We start from the raw sequence: 14998 nt of genomic DNA, 5'->3' as shown, positions 1-14998 counted from the left end.
CAAAATCACAATAAATGCGAAGTTTAGGTAAAACATTCAGTTATTCGTTTATCCTTTCTATCCTAGCTGGTAAAAATGCTTAATAACCGAAACCTTGACAGTACGTTGTTGGTAAGAAAGCACCTTATGCATATTTTTTTGTGTGTGTGAGATGAACCTGGAGAGAAAAAACTCTTTGATCTCTAGCGTGATACATATTTGCAATGTAAAAACTTTTGCTTTGGTTCTTGTAGGTATAACATAAAGTCTTTTGACCAATATCTTATATTTCCATTGAGGTTTTGAAAAATAATAGGCAAGTTGCCACAGGGTTTTCACCTATATATCACAAGAGAAAGCACCTAACCTATGTTTAAAATCACCTATCCTAAGAGCCTTGTTGCAATCTATTAATTTAGTATTTCATCAGGGACCTGTTGCAGGGCAAAACTCTAAATTAATTGTTCCACAGTCTAAAGACTGTAATTTCACTTCAGAGCCAACCTTGCTTGATTAAATCCGCCTTAAATGAAACAGCCAAGAATTCTTTTGATTAAAGTTAATGAGTAGAAGTTAGTGTGTATCTATCCTTTCATGCAATTAGAAACCGGTAAATAAGGATATAGGATCCTTTTTTTTCCCCTGATGAAATCAGATGTATACCTCCTTTTCTAGTTTATAAGCAAAAACTTTGTAAAGGAAGCACATGTCACAGGAGAGAGATAATTCAATGAAGGTATCTGTTTCCATTTTGTCTGCAGAATATCTTTTATTACTGGGGGAGTTACTAGATCTGTGGATGACAGTAAAAAGTTTTCCTGAAATCCCCACTGCCCTGGACACTGCATTTTTGTATCATAATCATTCCCCTGCTTATTTTTTCTTCTTCTCTTGGGCTCATGCTTTGTAGTAGTAATGAAGGTCAGTATTAGCCCTGTTCAACCATTGTACAGCCAGGAAAACTGCACAAGTAACTGTCTGAGCTGACATAACAGATGGGGTCATGTTTCCTGACTCCTTACTCAGAAGTCTTCTAGCCATGGGCCCGCTAACCTTCTTTTCTAGTCTTGCTTCCATCAGTGTACTCAGAAGACCACGATTGTTAAGCTGACAAAATTCCAGCAGGCTGTTGCTTAAAGGCAAACAAAACAACCCCACAACTCAAACCTCAGCCTGTCTCCCCTGTTGTTTTGCACTCTTCATCCCCACTGCTGCGTTTCCTCGGGTATGTTTGTCGACAACAAAGGGGCAAGAGGCAAAATCCCTGACTGGGAATGCACCAGCAGACAGCACAATGGTTGGTAGGAGGTGTTTTTCCTTGTGCTTCTCCTTGTGGAGCTCAGGGAATGAAAGTAAGTCCACCTGTACCAGTAGGGTAAAGCAAATCCTCTTTGAGTTTTGAAGGAGCACATACATCTTCCTGGCATTGTCTCTGCCTTTTTTTAATACTTTGAATCTCTTTAAAAGATTGACATGCTCAATTTATTTAAAATTAATAATACAATTGTCCTTAACCTCGTAACTTTCTGGGGTCTGATGATGAGTTTATCAATGAGAGGTGTTAATGCAAGAGGCAGAAATAAATCTTGTATGAACTGCATAATTCAATTATCCTCTCCAAGCTGTAGAACTGGCTGGTGAAAGCATCACAAGCACTGAACAGAAATATTGCTGTTTCCTCTGGTCAAAATTAAGCTTCCAAATTATGATTCTTTAACTTAAGAGGCCAAATGCTCTGTTTTGTTTTTAACGTGTTTTTAACCTTCCTTTGAAGGTGATAATTTCTAGGGTTTTCTGTACACAGCTCTGAAGCTAGCCTCTCCATCTTCTCCCTTTGAAGCGGGTTCTGCTATTTTTGCATGACTCCAAGAATCTAGTTCTTAAGGAAAACACACATCAAACATGAATTTGTTGCTGTCATTTAAATGTATTACTTGCTTCGGAATTAACACCTCAGTGGCAACCAGAAAAAGAGATATTTGAGAAAACATCTCAAAATACTTGTCCACAAATTTGGGCACACTGAGTATGTTCTAGCCAGTTTAACTCCTCATTTCTTGGCGGTTTTCCGTGGAGTCATGAGGGCAGAAGCATTTTAACGAAACTGTAGGTGATTTGTCATCTGAATATTCAGTATGAACTTCATGAGTACGTCCCACCAGCCTTTGTTTCACAGTCCATGCCTTTACCTGTTTAGCTGAGACAAGTGGCTTCGTGCTAGTTCCAGGTGAATTGGAACTTCTATGGGAAAAATAAATAAATCCTGTCCGGTGAGGTCAGTAGGAGTTTCTGTTTCTGTGTGATTTTTCCTGATGCTGACGCCGACGCCAGTCACAAGGACCTTTCTAAGCTACTGATTGTGTGTCAGTTCAAAGTGATTATTAAAAGGAAATTATTAGACTCCAGTATCAGCTTACAACAACATCCCTAATACCAAAGCTTTTTAAAAGAGCTTTAAAGCCAGCTGCTCACCAGCCTGGCTCTTGCAGATTGCATGTTTGCCTCTGACAGTGCAGTTGTAAATACTGGTCTTCGAAGCATCTCAATGAGACGGACTTCAGAAAGCATGCAAAATGTATTTGATAATCATTGAAAGATAAAAGGAAGCTTGTCCTTTTGTTAGAGATATGGCTGCATACCATACGACTGCTATTGCAAAAGCAGACTGCTGCAAATGTCAGCGTTTGATAATCCTTGAGAAGGTTGTTTCATAGCCGTGGTCTGAAGTACAGAATGCTACATCTTAGAGTGATGATTTTAATTTCCCAGCAGAGAAACAGGGGAACGTAAGAGGATGTAATAGGAGCACAGGAAGAAAGAGCATAGACCTGTCCACAAAGAGAAGAGCACAAGTGTGTGGGGAAGGGGACCAAATGGTGAATATCAGTTATATGAAACCCACGTCAAGGACAATTTACTGGATTAGGTATAGTCAGTTTGCACCAAGAGCCTTTCATAACCTCTAGTAACTGTTTAAAAGTATTTTTAAACAAAACTCTCTGCTTCTCAGCAGCAACACTGAAGTCTTGCCTTGTCTGCAGGTAGTAAAACTTTGCAGTTAACCATTCGAGAACAATTTCCCATGTTGGGTTCGTGGCCTTCAGTGCGTCATCGGGACTGCTCAAGGCACCTGGCTCCTCTTCTTTGAAGTGGCAGCCCTCACAGAGCAGCTGTAGAAGCTTTCAGCAGTAAAGCATTTCATTTCATCTGGTTTTGGGTGTCACTGCTTCTTGTGCAAGGCTGCGTTGGCTTCAAAAAGTGAATAATGATTTTAGTTTTACTCATTGATTACGTTCTCTACATATAAATAAGTAGAGATTAGGACTTTGCATGTGTCAGCAGCTGATCCCATACCAATAAAATCTTACTTTGATTAAAAACCATAGAATCTCAGCCAGGATGACAGCAAATGCAAAAGGCTAGTTTTATAATAGCAATAGAAGAGCAAAATGATAGTTTGGAAGAAGTGAAAGCTTGGGATTGTTTTCTAATTGCGTTCAGTTCAAGATCTGTTCAACAGGCTGCTAGACACAGAGGGACACGAAGCATAAGCAGCCCCTTGGTCTCATTTGCTCAAACTTGTCAGCTCATTCAAGATCAGGTCTGAAATCCTGTTTTGCAGAGTTTGCTAGAGGTAACTCTCATGTAGTGTACATATCCCCTTACAATAACTTTGGTATTTCTTTCTTTAGATGCATAACTTCAGCTCCCTACCTCAAAAACTGGATCTTTTATGATAAAATGTTCATCTGTGTTTCAAATAAAGAATTAAATAGGATGTATGCAACTCACAGGCTGTTTTTCTTTCCTTTTAGAGTATCAAAAAATAAGAAGGTATGTTGATGATAGAATCAGAGAATGGCTTGGGCTGGGAGGGACCTTAAACATCATCTAGCTCCAACCCCTCTGCCATAGGCAGGGACGCCACCCACATGATTTAGTTCAGGATATGTGACAGAATATAGCTTGAACTCTAGTTTAGCTCTGCATCACAATGTGTTTTACTGTTAGTTCTGAATAAATTTCCCAACATCCTGCTACAAATCACATTTTGTAGTGGTGCACCTTGATCGGTCTCCAGTAATGGCTCCCCACCTCCAGATGTGAGTAGATGAATAAAGGGAGTGCTCGACCAAGGACACTGGCTTGAACTCGGTGCTATCCCTTTTCAAAGCAAGCATATCAGTCATCCTCCAGCATCTGACTTCACCAAAGGAAGCAGAGGGTGATGCATGTCAAGTGCTTTGGTAGCTGTTTGCCAAGGCCACTCCAGCAGATGACACGCTGTCACTGCTGCCCCGGGGATGCGTGGTAAAATCAATTGTGTTGTTATTCTTTCTGAATAGATTTTGACAGGACTTGTTTTGACTTGCACTCCGGAGAAAAGATTGTTTTCCTTCACTAGCCAGGCCGTTTACTTCCGAAAGAAGACTCAAGCTGATGGAGCACCTGTAAATCATAGTCCTTGCTGGCTTCCTTTTTTTTTTTTTTTTTTTTTTTCCAGCCTACAATTCAGTTTTCACTGGGGCTACTTAAAGCCCATGAATGTAAGCTTTTAGCATGCAGACGTTGTAAGAAATATTAAGTCCTGTGGATTTTAAATGAATTTCAGGTAGAATAAGATTGTAATTTGGGATGTGGACTGACTTCAGCAGTTAATTCAATTGATGCAGCATAATAGTAATTCAACATAATGTGCTCATGCCATTAGACTTGCACAGAAAAATGCTCTAAATAGCTATAATGAATAGTTTGGATTTTGAAAACCTAGGAGAGCAATTTCACCTTGAATCATAACTGGCATCTCTCGGAATGCCTGTGCGTTACAAAAATTCAAAAAGGTGTATGCATTCAAGTAAATTCCAGTGCCACCCTGGGTAAAATTAAATTTTAGTGGCACTCTAACGCTTCTGGAGCTGTAGTGATAAAATCTGCTCTCACCTAGATGGCTAGAGAGGAAACTGTAACCCTGCTTCAAGGAGTCTGCAAAGCACTGTGCATAAAAACAGGGAGAATTTTCCAAGGGGCTAGTCTTGGGTGGGTTTTTTTGTTTGTTTGTTTTGTTTTGTTTTGTTTTTAATTGGAATTTAGGTATTGGAAGAGCTTGATTCTTACCAGCTTAGTTCCAAAGCCATTGAGGTACCTCTAACCATGCCCAGAGGGTGGTGTGAGTAGTGTTGCTGCTTCACTCTCAGCTCTGGGTTAAGTCCACTGCCAGCACGGGTTGCTGCAGCAGTGGTGGCACTGCAGTGACTTACAGGAGCCAAGAACACAACTCTCCATAGTTCACTTTTGTAGCTCCAACAAAAGCGATGGCTAAACTCTTCGCTATCAAAGGAATATCCTATTTTTATAGATCCAGCACTTAGTCATTCAGACTTATCTCCTCCTATCTAGCTCCTTAACAAACAAGTTGGGTCTAACAAGTTAAGAGTTTACATATGCATATCACAGGCAAATTGGCAAGATATTTGCTAGCTTATTAAAACAAAGACCCAACTTGATTTGCCGTACTCATGCTCTCTGTGCTAAGAGAACCCCCTGAACGCTGGTTTCTTTGCAAGCATCTCCAGCTGAACCCTGCTGCCTGCTCTGCAGCAATGCTCTGCTCCCTGGGCAGCTGCTCTGCTCAGCTGCTGCTTCTCCAGCAGCACTTGCTCCTGGGCTTTCAGGTTTTCTTTCTTCCATCGATAGGAGGACATTACAGTGGAGGCCCTCGGGGAGGCATCTGTAAGTTTAACAGGGGTGTGCTTCTGTTTTGGGGGCAAATTGGTGGTGGGTGGGGTGGAAGTTGTATGTGTAAGGGATGCAAATACAGGAGGGGTGATGCTGATTGGGAAGGTCTTCGTTTCTGCCTGACTACTCGGCGTTATCCTTAAACAGTCTTGCCTCTGATTAGGCCTAATCAAAGTGAACAGTAAGGGTTTGATTAAAACGAGCCAGTCCTTTATTCTTTGCTTGTATAATGTGAAGCCAGTTAATCCAGCCCTGAGCCTAATTAATGTTTGCCAGTCTGAAGCAGACAACCCTCCCTCGAATAGTCTGACTAACAGTTGTGACTTGTCGTTTTTAAACGTTTGTGAATTTGTCTTCATTCCCCTGAAAAATCTCCTTGTGCTCGCACAAGCCATGTGAGACCAGAACAAGGTCTGTGGTACCTACGGGACAGATAAATTCTGGAGGCATTTGTTATCTCTGACTCCTCAAGGAAGCTCTGCAGAACTTTGGCAGTGTCTAGGACTGGAGTTTTTGTAAGGAGAACCCAGCCTCCAAGGTCTTTCTGCAAAAGATACTGGCCCAGGTGATCGTGTCATCATTTTAGAAGCTTTTGTTTCAAATATTTCACAGCAAAAAGATCCTTTAGGCAGAAGGTTGTCTCCCAGGCGCTGAGGCTTTTCTCACTGTTAGGAAATCACAGCTGCACATAAGGACCTGGGGGGTGCGAGGCAGATGAATGTGTCCGGGTACAGAGGTGACATCAGGTACTTCCTGCAGGGCCTGAAATATAACTTGAGATACAGGATATCATATGCTGTCCTGCTCACATATTCTACTCAGATCTGCGTTACGATATCCCACTGTATATGTCAAGCTGTTGGGAAAAAAGGAATTGAGGCCCCACATTTTCTCTTTTTAAATACAGCAACAGCAAAAAGCAAAAACAAAAAGCAAACCAAAAAAAAATCACAGAGGACCAAAACGCTTGTGAGTAATTATATCTGGTGAGTGGAGAACTGAATGAGTCTTGAATGGCTGGAGGTGAAGATGTTAATTGTAGTCTCCGTATGGTCCCCAATACTTCTATGCTGTTGTACTCCAAAGCAACGGCACCTTGTGTTTCACATTCTTGCTGTCTGCCAATTCTTTCCCTGCTCGCTCATATTTAACAAATCCAGAAATGGATCTGAAACTACTTTTATAGAGCAATCAGAGCATTTTGCTGGCAATTACTCGCACCTAATTAACCAGTTAGCCTCAGAACGTCCCTAAGGGAAAGGGAAGATCATCTTAGTGGCAAACGCAAGGCAGAAGCTGCGCTGTGATGACCTGAGCCATGTCCTGGAGGAGCAGGCTGGGACTGCTGGCTGGACAAAATGCCTCGGGTTGGACAGCGTGAGTACCCCTCGCTGGATAATGTCGGCGTATTTGGCATACGAGAACCTGGTCCCCTGGAACTCAGTTCCTACAGAACCTTCCAATAGTTTGGTTAATGGCTTTTCCTGCCCTCCGCTTCTGACCCAGATAATCCAGTCCTGTTGGTGTTTAAGATGTGCGTGTCCCCAGTGAGGCAGCACTAGCCTAGCTTGCCATCCTTTTGCCAAGGGTTGCTTTGTTGTGCGCCCTCCCTGTGGTACAGCTGGATGCAACCACAGCTGACCTCCCTTGGCAGCATGCTGATCCCTTCTAACCTCTGCCAGTAAGGAAAAAGGAAGAAAAAAAAAAAAGCCATGGAAGAAGCAGATCTGATGAGAAGTTTGCATCCTATTTCTGTTGGGCAGACGTAAGATCCTTTCTCTTCAGATGCTGTGCATGGTATCACCGCAGACAGGGCCCTCTGCCAACCCCAAGTCACCACGAGACACCATCTCCTGTCAGGGCCATTTAAGCCAGGCTTTTTTTTCTTTGCTGGTAGGGATTGTTGTTTGTGATGAGAGCTGGCGTTTCCCTAGCGCTTCGTATTTGAAAAACCACCCTGGAAGTCTTTTTTTCTCTCTTCCCATCAGGACACCAGTGGAACTGTCTAAAACAGAGAAAGCTGGTTAATTTAGGAAAGAGTCCCCAAACGCTCATTTTCCTTTGCATGTGTCCAACAATTCCCTCCTAGGAGACAAAGGCTCTTATATCTAAGCAGTGACAAGGGGCTCCCTTTGCGTGCTTTGTCCTCCGAGCAGATATTTGGTTTTGTGATGGCAGACTGGCAGCTAAGCACACTCCTGTCTGCTCGTTTGGGGCCAGATTCTTCCTCAGGAATATCAGGCTTTGGTGAATATTCCCTTTGAAATCGGTGGGACTAATTGTAGCGTACTACAGTTTTTCAGAGTCAGGGAATATGCTCCAATCTGTCTTTTTTTTTTTTTTTTTTTTTTTGCAATCAGGTACCTATCCTATAGAAAACAGCTGTGGGTACCTGCATATGCTCTGCTCTATGAATAATTCAAATCAAGATTTGATTTAAAGCTTGCAGCACTTAACACTAGTCAACAGAATAATTACGTGATTGGTGCCAAGAGAAACTAGCATCTCTATTAAAGGGAGAGAGGAGCTGATGCTCAAAGGTAGATGAGCAAGTTAATTATTCCTGCCTCTGCCACTGGCGACCTTCTGTGACCTTGTGGCAAAGATTTTCACCATCAGATTGATGTGTAGGTGTTGAAGGAAGGTTGGGGAGAAGAGGCTATTGTTTCAAAAATCCCCGAAGCCTTGCGAGGCTGACCTTGATTCCAGTTTGTGGTGCTTTTAGGCCTGTCAAATATTAGTGATATTTATTATGCTAATGGTGAAGTGTTACATTTAAAGAATTTAAGACACTGTTTTTCTGGGGGAAATTGCTAGAAACTGCAATAGGGGAAGGAGGTCAAATTTTTTTTCACTTTCTGGAAGTACCAGAGTTGATGACTTTTTAAACAAGCCAAAGTTTAATGAAAAATCCAATTCTTCCTAAGCTCTGCTATTGGTCTCGGAGGCTGTCGCTGTTTGTAATGGATTATGAGAACAATGTCATTGAACTGAATTCCCCTTCAAAATGCCACAGTTGAAAGGATGATAAGAACATTTTCACATTCGAGAAAGCTTTTTGATTATAACTACTTTAATAACTTTAAATTAAGTTATAGATTTATATTAAAATGTATAAAATTATGAGGTCCCCACATTATGAAGTAGTGCAAAAATCATTAGAATGACTTTGCTGTGCTGATGGATCAAGTCTGATCACTGGCCTTCTGCTTAAGAAGTAAACCTTATTAAAGTAATAATTTTTAATAAGCTTTCAAAATGGTTACCGTTTTGCCATTTGCATAATGAAACTGGAGGGAAAGCTACTCAAATCCGTAGGTGGGCCTCGCACCGTTCTCCAGTCTTGCTTCGTTTCCAAACACTCAGAATCCAAGTTGAAAATTTGCAGGTATGACTTTCATAAATTTTAAGTTAAAGGTCATTAAGGATATAATGCATGCCAAGAGAGGAAAAGCACTGCTTCTCCTATTTTGCAGGTGTGTTTTTTTTTTTTCACCTGGCTTTTTGTCTCTAAAAGTTTGGTACATGCCAAAAGTATTTTCATTCTCTTAACTGCTGTTCCTGGATGTGTGCTTACATTGAGGAACCAACACGAGCTAAGTTACCCATTTTCCATTCCTGTTACAATGCCAGGGTCCTGTGCCCTCACACTGAGACATTTACAAATTTGTAATTAGGATATTTTCCAGCAAACCAACAGCATAGCAGGTTGAACGCTATTAGTGAAATTAAACTCCTAAGTGCATTTTGAAGAATACTGATTACCAGGCTAAATAATCCAGAACGAATGACTAGTTCTGAAAGGCTAACAAACAGAACAAGTAAGACAAGACTTTGGGAATTTTTGTAGCATTTACCTAGGTTTTTCTTTCTAAGTTAGTTATGCATAACTTGCAAAAGGAGGGTTGCTATAACGTGGTGCTTTGCATTTCTGGGGTGATGCTGTTTAGATGCTGTTGGTGAAGTGCAGGTAGGATGTCACAGCATTAATTTATATAAAATTTGTACATGTTTCTCTGCTGGCACTCTGAGCTTGCCAGCATCAAAGACTTTTTTTTTTTTTCTTTTAAAGGGAACACATCAAAAGATACCAGAGTGCATCCCACCTAGTTTTAACTCAGCACAAACAACAGCGTTGTTCTGTAAATAGAGAAAAATCGTATCTGCTGCTGGAAATGGATTTAATATAAAAGCTTTGAAAACAGCTCTCCCCCTGTCCGTTGTGTCCCAGCAGAGGAGACCATTTCATCTAGCCTTGCTGCAGCTTCCAGCTTCTTCCTGGGTTGCAGCAAAGTCCGTGCCAAGGTCCTCCTGGATCCCTGGGAAAGTTTTCTCTCTGTCATCGCCAGTGTTTGGTGTTGACGTGCCTGTCCCTCTCTCTGATTGCTGTGACCCTCATCCTCTGCCTATCCTGTCTGAACTAGGGATGCTTATTTCCACACACCAGTAAGGAAGGCTCTTCCTTTTCTCCTGACACACTCTTTGACTTTGTCCACATTGCAGCACGCAGGGCAGAGCAACCTTCCCCCTTCCTGCCTAGCCGCAGCCCTGTAACAGAGGCATACACACCAGTAATTGTGAGAACAAACGCTTCTGCCATCAATCACTGTTTTCCATTTACGGGACTTAACTCCTAGCCAACGTATCTGGACAGAGCAGCCTCAATTTTACTGAAGCAACAGCTTCTTCATGTCAAGGGCGCACCGGCTCTGCGCTGTGCTAACACATCAGCATTGCAAACAAGGGCGAATGCAGATATGGGATTTAAAAGAGGGCTAATTTGTTCAGAAATGGTTGTTGAAGAGCACATAATGCAAAGCCATATGGCTGAGAACCTTCCTACAAAATGAATTCCATCATAATCCGGTAGGGTCTGCTTGTTGCCATTTTCCCAAGTATCTTCTTCACGTTCAAAGAATCTGATATTCATTGAGCAACTCTTGCATACAGATCCAGGAAAATAAGGATACCTGCTGTTCATAGTGTTTCCCTGTCAGATAAGTACACGCTTACAGCAGAGGGATTTTTCTTTTCCTTTTTTTTTTTTTTTTTTTTTTTTTTTGTTCATTGCCATTAGAGCTATCATGCCAAAACAATGAATGATGGCTCTACAGCAAAGGCATGACAGTCAATTATCTGGCCATACATACCAAGGTGAATGCAATAGGTCTTATAATGTCTCCGGTGAGAAATTTTGGTACCTTTGAGCCTTCAGTAGCCATAAACTGAAATTACTGCAGTAACTTTTCAGCACAGTGCTAAAACTCTAACAGTATGCTTTGTTTTACATTTGATTTTCCACCATATTCATCCTTCAGGCATTACTGGATTGGGACTTTTTTAAAGGGCCCTACTTTGCGAACTAATTATGACAAATGTCGATATGACATCTGTTGCTCACTTTAAATTACCTCTTAGTCTGCTGGAATTCATCTTGAAGGCATTTTTGTAATGAATTTTGTTCACGAGCATTAATACAACCTGTGGGAGATCTGAATAAAGAAGAAAATCTACCAATCCTGCCAAGAGAATAGCTTATGTGCCAGCTGCTATTTTTTGTTGTTGTTATCCCGCTTTCTGTGATATTAATACAGCTGGTTTCCAAGGTACTTTAAATAGATAACAGGTTGTTATATTATGGAGAAATTCTCCTTGAGAAGAAAGTGAATAATTAGGACTGCTTCCTGAACGAACCTCTTTCATGACCCAGAAGTTGCTGCATTCAATGACGAAACCTGGTGTTTTTCATAGGATATCCATGTCGTTCTGTCTTACAGATGTACTTCCCGCTGCATCCAGGATTAGTGAATAATTTCTCAGGCTATCTTTTTCTGTGGTCAGTCTGTAGCAGAGGAAAGGAGTTTATTATCTCTGTGTTCTAGATGAGATTTCCTATGCAACTATTTGGGTGACATTCGGTAATTTATTTTTTTTAGTACCTATCTGATCAACATTTTACCTAACTGTGTTTTAGTTCAAAGTTATAAATGTGGCTTATTAAACTATGTTAAACGATTGTAATAATTCAACCCATATGTGAAGGAAACCCCATCAGGTTGGTGAAAGCTAACTTTGTGTTAATGTACATCTGTCACGATTTCTGTAGATATACATGGATGCGAGTCGCGCAGTGGTTGGTGAATATTAACTTCTGGGAGGGGGAATGCTTCTTAGGTGTCAGACTGCTTAAAAAAAAATAATATTTAGAGGGCAACTCAGTGAAAAGATGCTGTTAGGTTCTGAAATGTTATGGAAGTCATACAATATTTGTGCAGATGGCCTTGGTCAAAACAAATCCTTTTCAATGCAGGGTTCATAAAGGCTTGATGAGGGAACGATTTCTGAAGTCCTTTTGTGTCCATATGTAGTGAAATTCCTGCAGAATAGATTTGAGGCTTGCACCTGCTGCAGTGTTTGGTAATGCTAGACAGCAGTATTAGCAGGTCATGATTAGCAGAAGCATCACACGAGTGCAGAATAAAACAGATAGCGTGCTTGGCAGGGGAAGCAAGTGGGAAATAGTTTTTTTTTTTCTGCTTTTCCTGATCTTAACGTGGACGTGTCAGGAGACATTTTTAATGGATGGATTTCAATGCTGGTGGTAATTAAAAGGGCTTTTCATAGTCCATGGAGATACTGTTTTAGTCTATTTTTTTTGTTTGTTTGTTTTGTATTGCTGTTCATTTAATTCTTTGAAGTGGTTGTAATCATGACATTTTGCATTTTGTTCCACAGAAATACCTCAGGAGCTTTTTTGCTGCAATGCTGCAATCTCCATCATCTCCACTGCACATTGATAAAGTGGGGTCAACTCTGTCCAAACACACCATCTGTGAATTCTCACCCTTCTTCAGGAAAGGAGTTTTTGACTATAGCAGCCATGGGACCAGCTAACTTGCCAGGACCCTTGTGCCAGAGGAGCACAGACATTGGTGCCTTCACTTGTGGTACGAGCGGAATGAGGGGGAAGAAAAAAGAGTATCTGCTTTCATGCCCGAGAAGTTGCATCAAACCAACTCCTGCTAAAGACAGCTACGTACGCCCTGACGCTAGCTTTTGTCCTCTGCCACTTCGCATTAATATGAGAAGTGCCTGCATTTTCCTGGCATGGGGTATGCAGACGTTGATGTGTGAGTTGCTCTGTTAATACCATATGAAAGTTCTGACTCACGTGCTGGGTTTGGATCCACTCCTCAGTGGGAACGCTTCCCTCACTTCTGCTCAGACAATTTGTTATGGTCGTGTGAGATCATCTCATGTTGCCTGTGCCGGTGTGTCATACTGACAGGGTTTTTGAGCAGCCTTTCAGTTTCTGTCCAAGTTGCTCCTTAAAGAACATTGCCTCTTTTGATTCCCTATAGCATACTGTCGCATTTAAGGTAATGCTCATACTCTGCTGTTGTTTCCTTTTTTTCCCCAGGACACATGTTATAAGTATTTGACTGTACAATTGTATAGTTTTTCTCAGAAGAATTTAAGGGCCTGAGTGACTTGAATGTTTACAAAATATATAAAGCAGAAAGAATATCATTTAAAACCCGTAGAAGTCTTCCACACTTGGTTATTATGAAGCAGAATAAATCACTTGCCACTAATTAAGAAGTAAAGGAAGCAATAGTTAACCGAAGAATGCGGTCAGCATCTTTTCACATTTTCTAATTACCTGGACCGTAAGTGGATACTGTGCAGTGTACAGAGCGCAAAGCTATGCATAAAGCTAATGCAAAGCGCTATATTTCTGTTTTTGAAAAACAGCTTCTTCACAAGAGCATAACACTGTAAGACCTCAATTTTATTTGCATCAGTTAAAATTTACAGGATTTTACTAAGAGTACTTTAAAATTACTCAGGATTTATTCAGACTTGCACATGTATATACAGGTAGAACTCATTTTATATTGCTGCGGATCCAAAAATATGTATACACTGTGACTGGAATTGGGTACATGTACATGTTAATGTATAATTGGTTGTATAAAAAGCAGAATAAAGCAGCTTTCGGTTATTAAAACGCATAATGGAAGGTAAGTTTTGTGTGCCATTTCTTAGTAGTATGAAGCATTATTTGGGAGTTGCCATCACTGACCACCAGTAGGTCTTGGTAATCAAACTATTTCATATTGTAGAAAATGGTTATTAAAACCAGAAGCAACAACACTGGTAATTTTTTATTTCGTGACCTAAATTATAAGAACAATAATGCTTTACATTTAATACAATGAATAAAGACAATTGGATTCCATTACTAAAGCTAGCCTGCTATGATAAGTGTTTCTAATTAAAAAAAAAAAAAAAAAAAAAAAAAAAATTAGAATGGATCATTAAAATTTTGAGAGCATTATAATTATTTTGATTTGTTTCACTGAAAACAGCTAAAATTAAGGTAAAATTTCAAAACCACCAAAAACCTGTTGTCAGTGGGGATACCAGGGTAGACTTAAATGTCTTTGTGTATATGTGACTATCTGAATACCTTTCAAATATCTGTCTCTTGGGACTTAGGCATTGTAATAATTTGAATTGGGAGGCAGGTTCTTAGGTGACTCATTCCAATCGAACCTGTTGATTTCCAGACTGGTTTTGCATCCTGTATCCCAGCCGTTCCCAGTCTTCCTCAGGCACTTCCATGTGGGAGTGCTAACTTCACCAGTGCATCTTCAACAACAGGGACCCGACCCCGACCTCACTGTCCTCACCGTGCCCTGTGCTTGTATTGCACCCCTCCGTTTTCTCCCAGCACCTTTCTGTGCACGTATCGTCCCCCTGACCAGGAGGCCACATCCTCGTTTCCAGTTTGTAGCTCCCTTCCTTCTTTCAGCCTGACATTTGGCTTTGCTCACACTTCCCAAATCAGAAAGTTGAGGTTGGGCGCTTGCTGCCTGTTCCTGTGGTAAGCTGGGTAACTGGACTTTGGTGTTGCTGCAGGCATTAATGGGAGCTTGGTATTTTCACTGTATTAACTCTGATGGCCCATGTCAGTGCTTCACAGAGACAGAAATTGGGCATGATGCTGCTGGGTTTTGCAGCAGCGTGGGAACTTTGACCCTAAATCTCACTGCAAAACCAGAAAGTCTTTTCTGTCTCTCCTGGCCTGGCCTGCTCCTCCTCCTCCTGCCTCATTGCGCGGTGATACCATAAAGAATTAATTCTGAAGAGTTTTAAAAATTGAATTTTACATAACTGTCTGTGGAGCATTATTTCCTGTGTGCCGCTGCTGTGATAGATCCTGGCAGGGCAAGAAATGGCAGGCTGCTTCATCTGCTGTGCAAAACCAGTTTCTGCA

General features: G+C 41.1%; 1 protein-coding gene across 4 annotated transcripts in view; it reads left to right on the top strand.

The window, feature by feature from the left end:
- KIF16B (kinesin family member 16B) overlaps positions 1-13942 on the top strand; it is a 138553-nt gene extending 124611 nt beyond the window's left edge. For 2 of the 4 annotated variants that reach the window (XM_082756863.1, XM_082756866.1), the window contains one exon: positions 12451-13940. In XM_082756863.1, coding sequence (XP_082612989.1) covers positions 12451-12609 — 159 coding nt within the window. In that variant the 3' untranslated portion in view covers positions 12610-13940. Of the gene's footprint in view, positions 1-12450 lie in introns of all 4 variants that reach the window. The other 2 variants (XM_082756867.1, XM_082756865.1) reach the window with 2 other exon arrangements.
- The last annotated feature ends 1056 nt before the right edge of the window (positions 13943-14998 follow it).

Source organism: Aythya marila, assembly GCF_965140915.1.
Source record: "Aythya marila genome assembly, chromosome: 3".
Classification (NCBI taxonomy): domain Eukaryota; kingdom Metazoa; phylum Chordata; class Aves; order Anseriformes; family Anatidae; genus Aythya; species Aythya marila.
The sequence above is the reverse complement of the archived record's forward strand: the minus strand, read 5'-3'. Positions and strand labels throughout refer to the sequence as shown.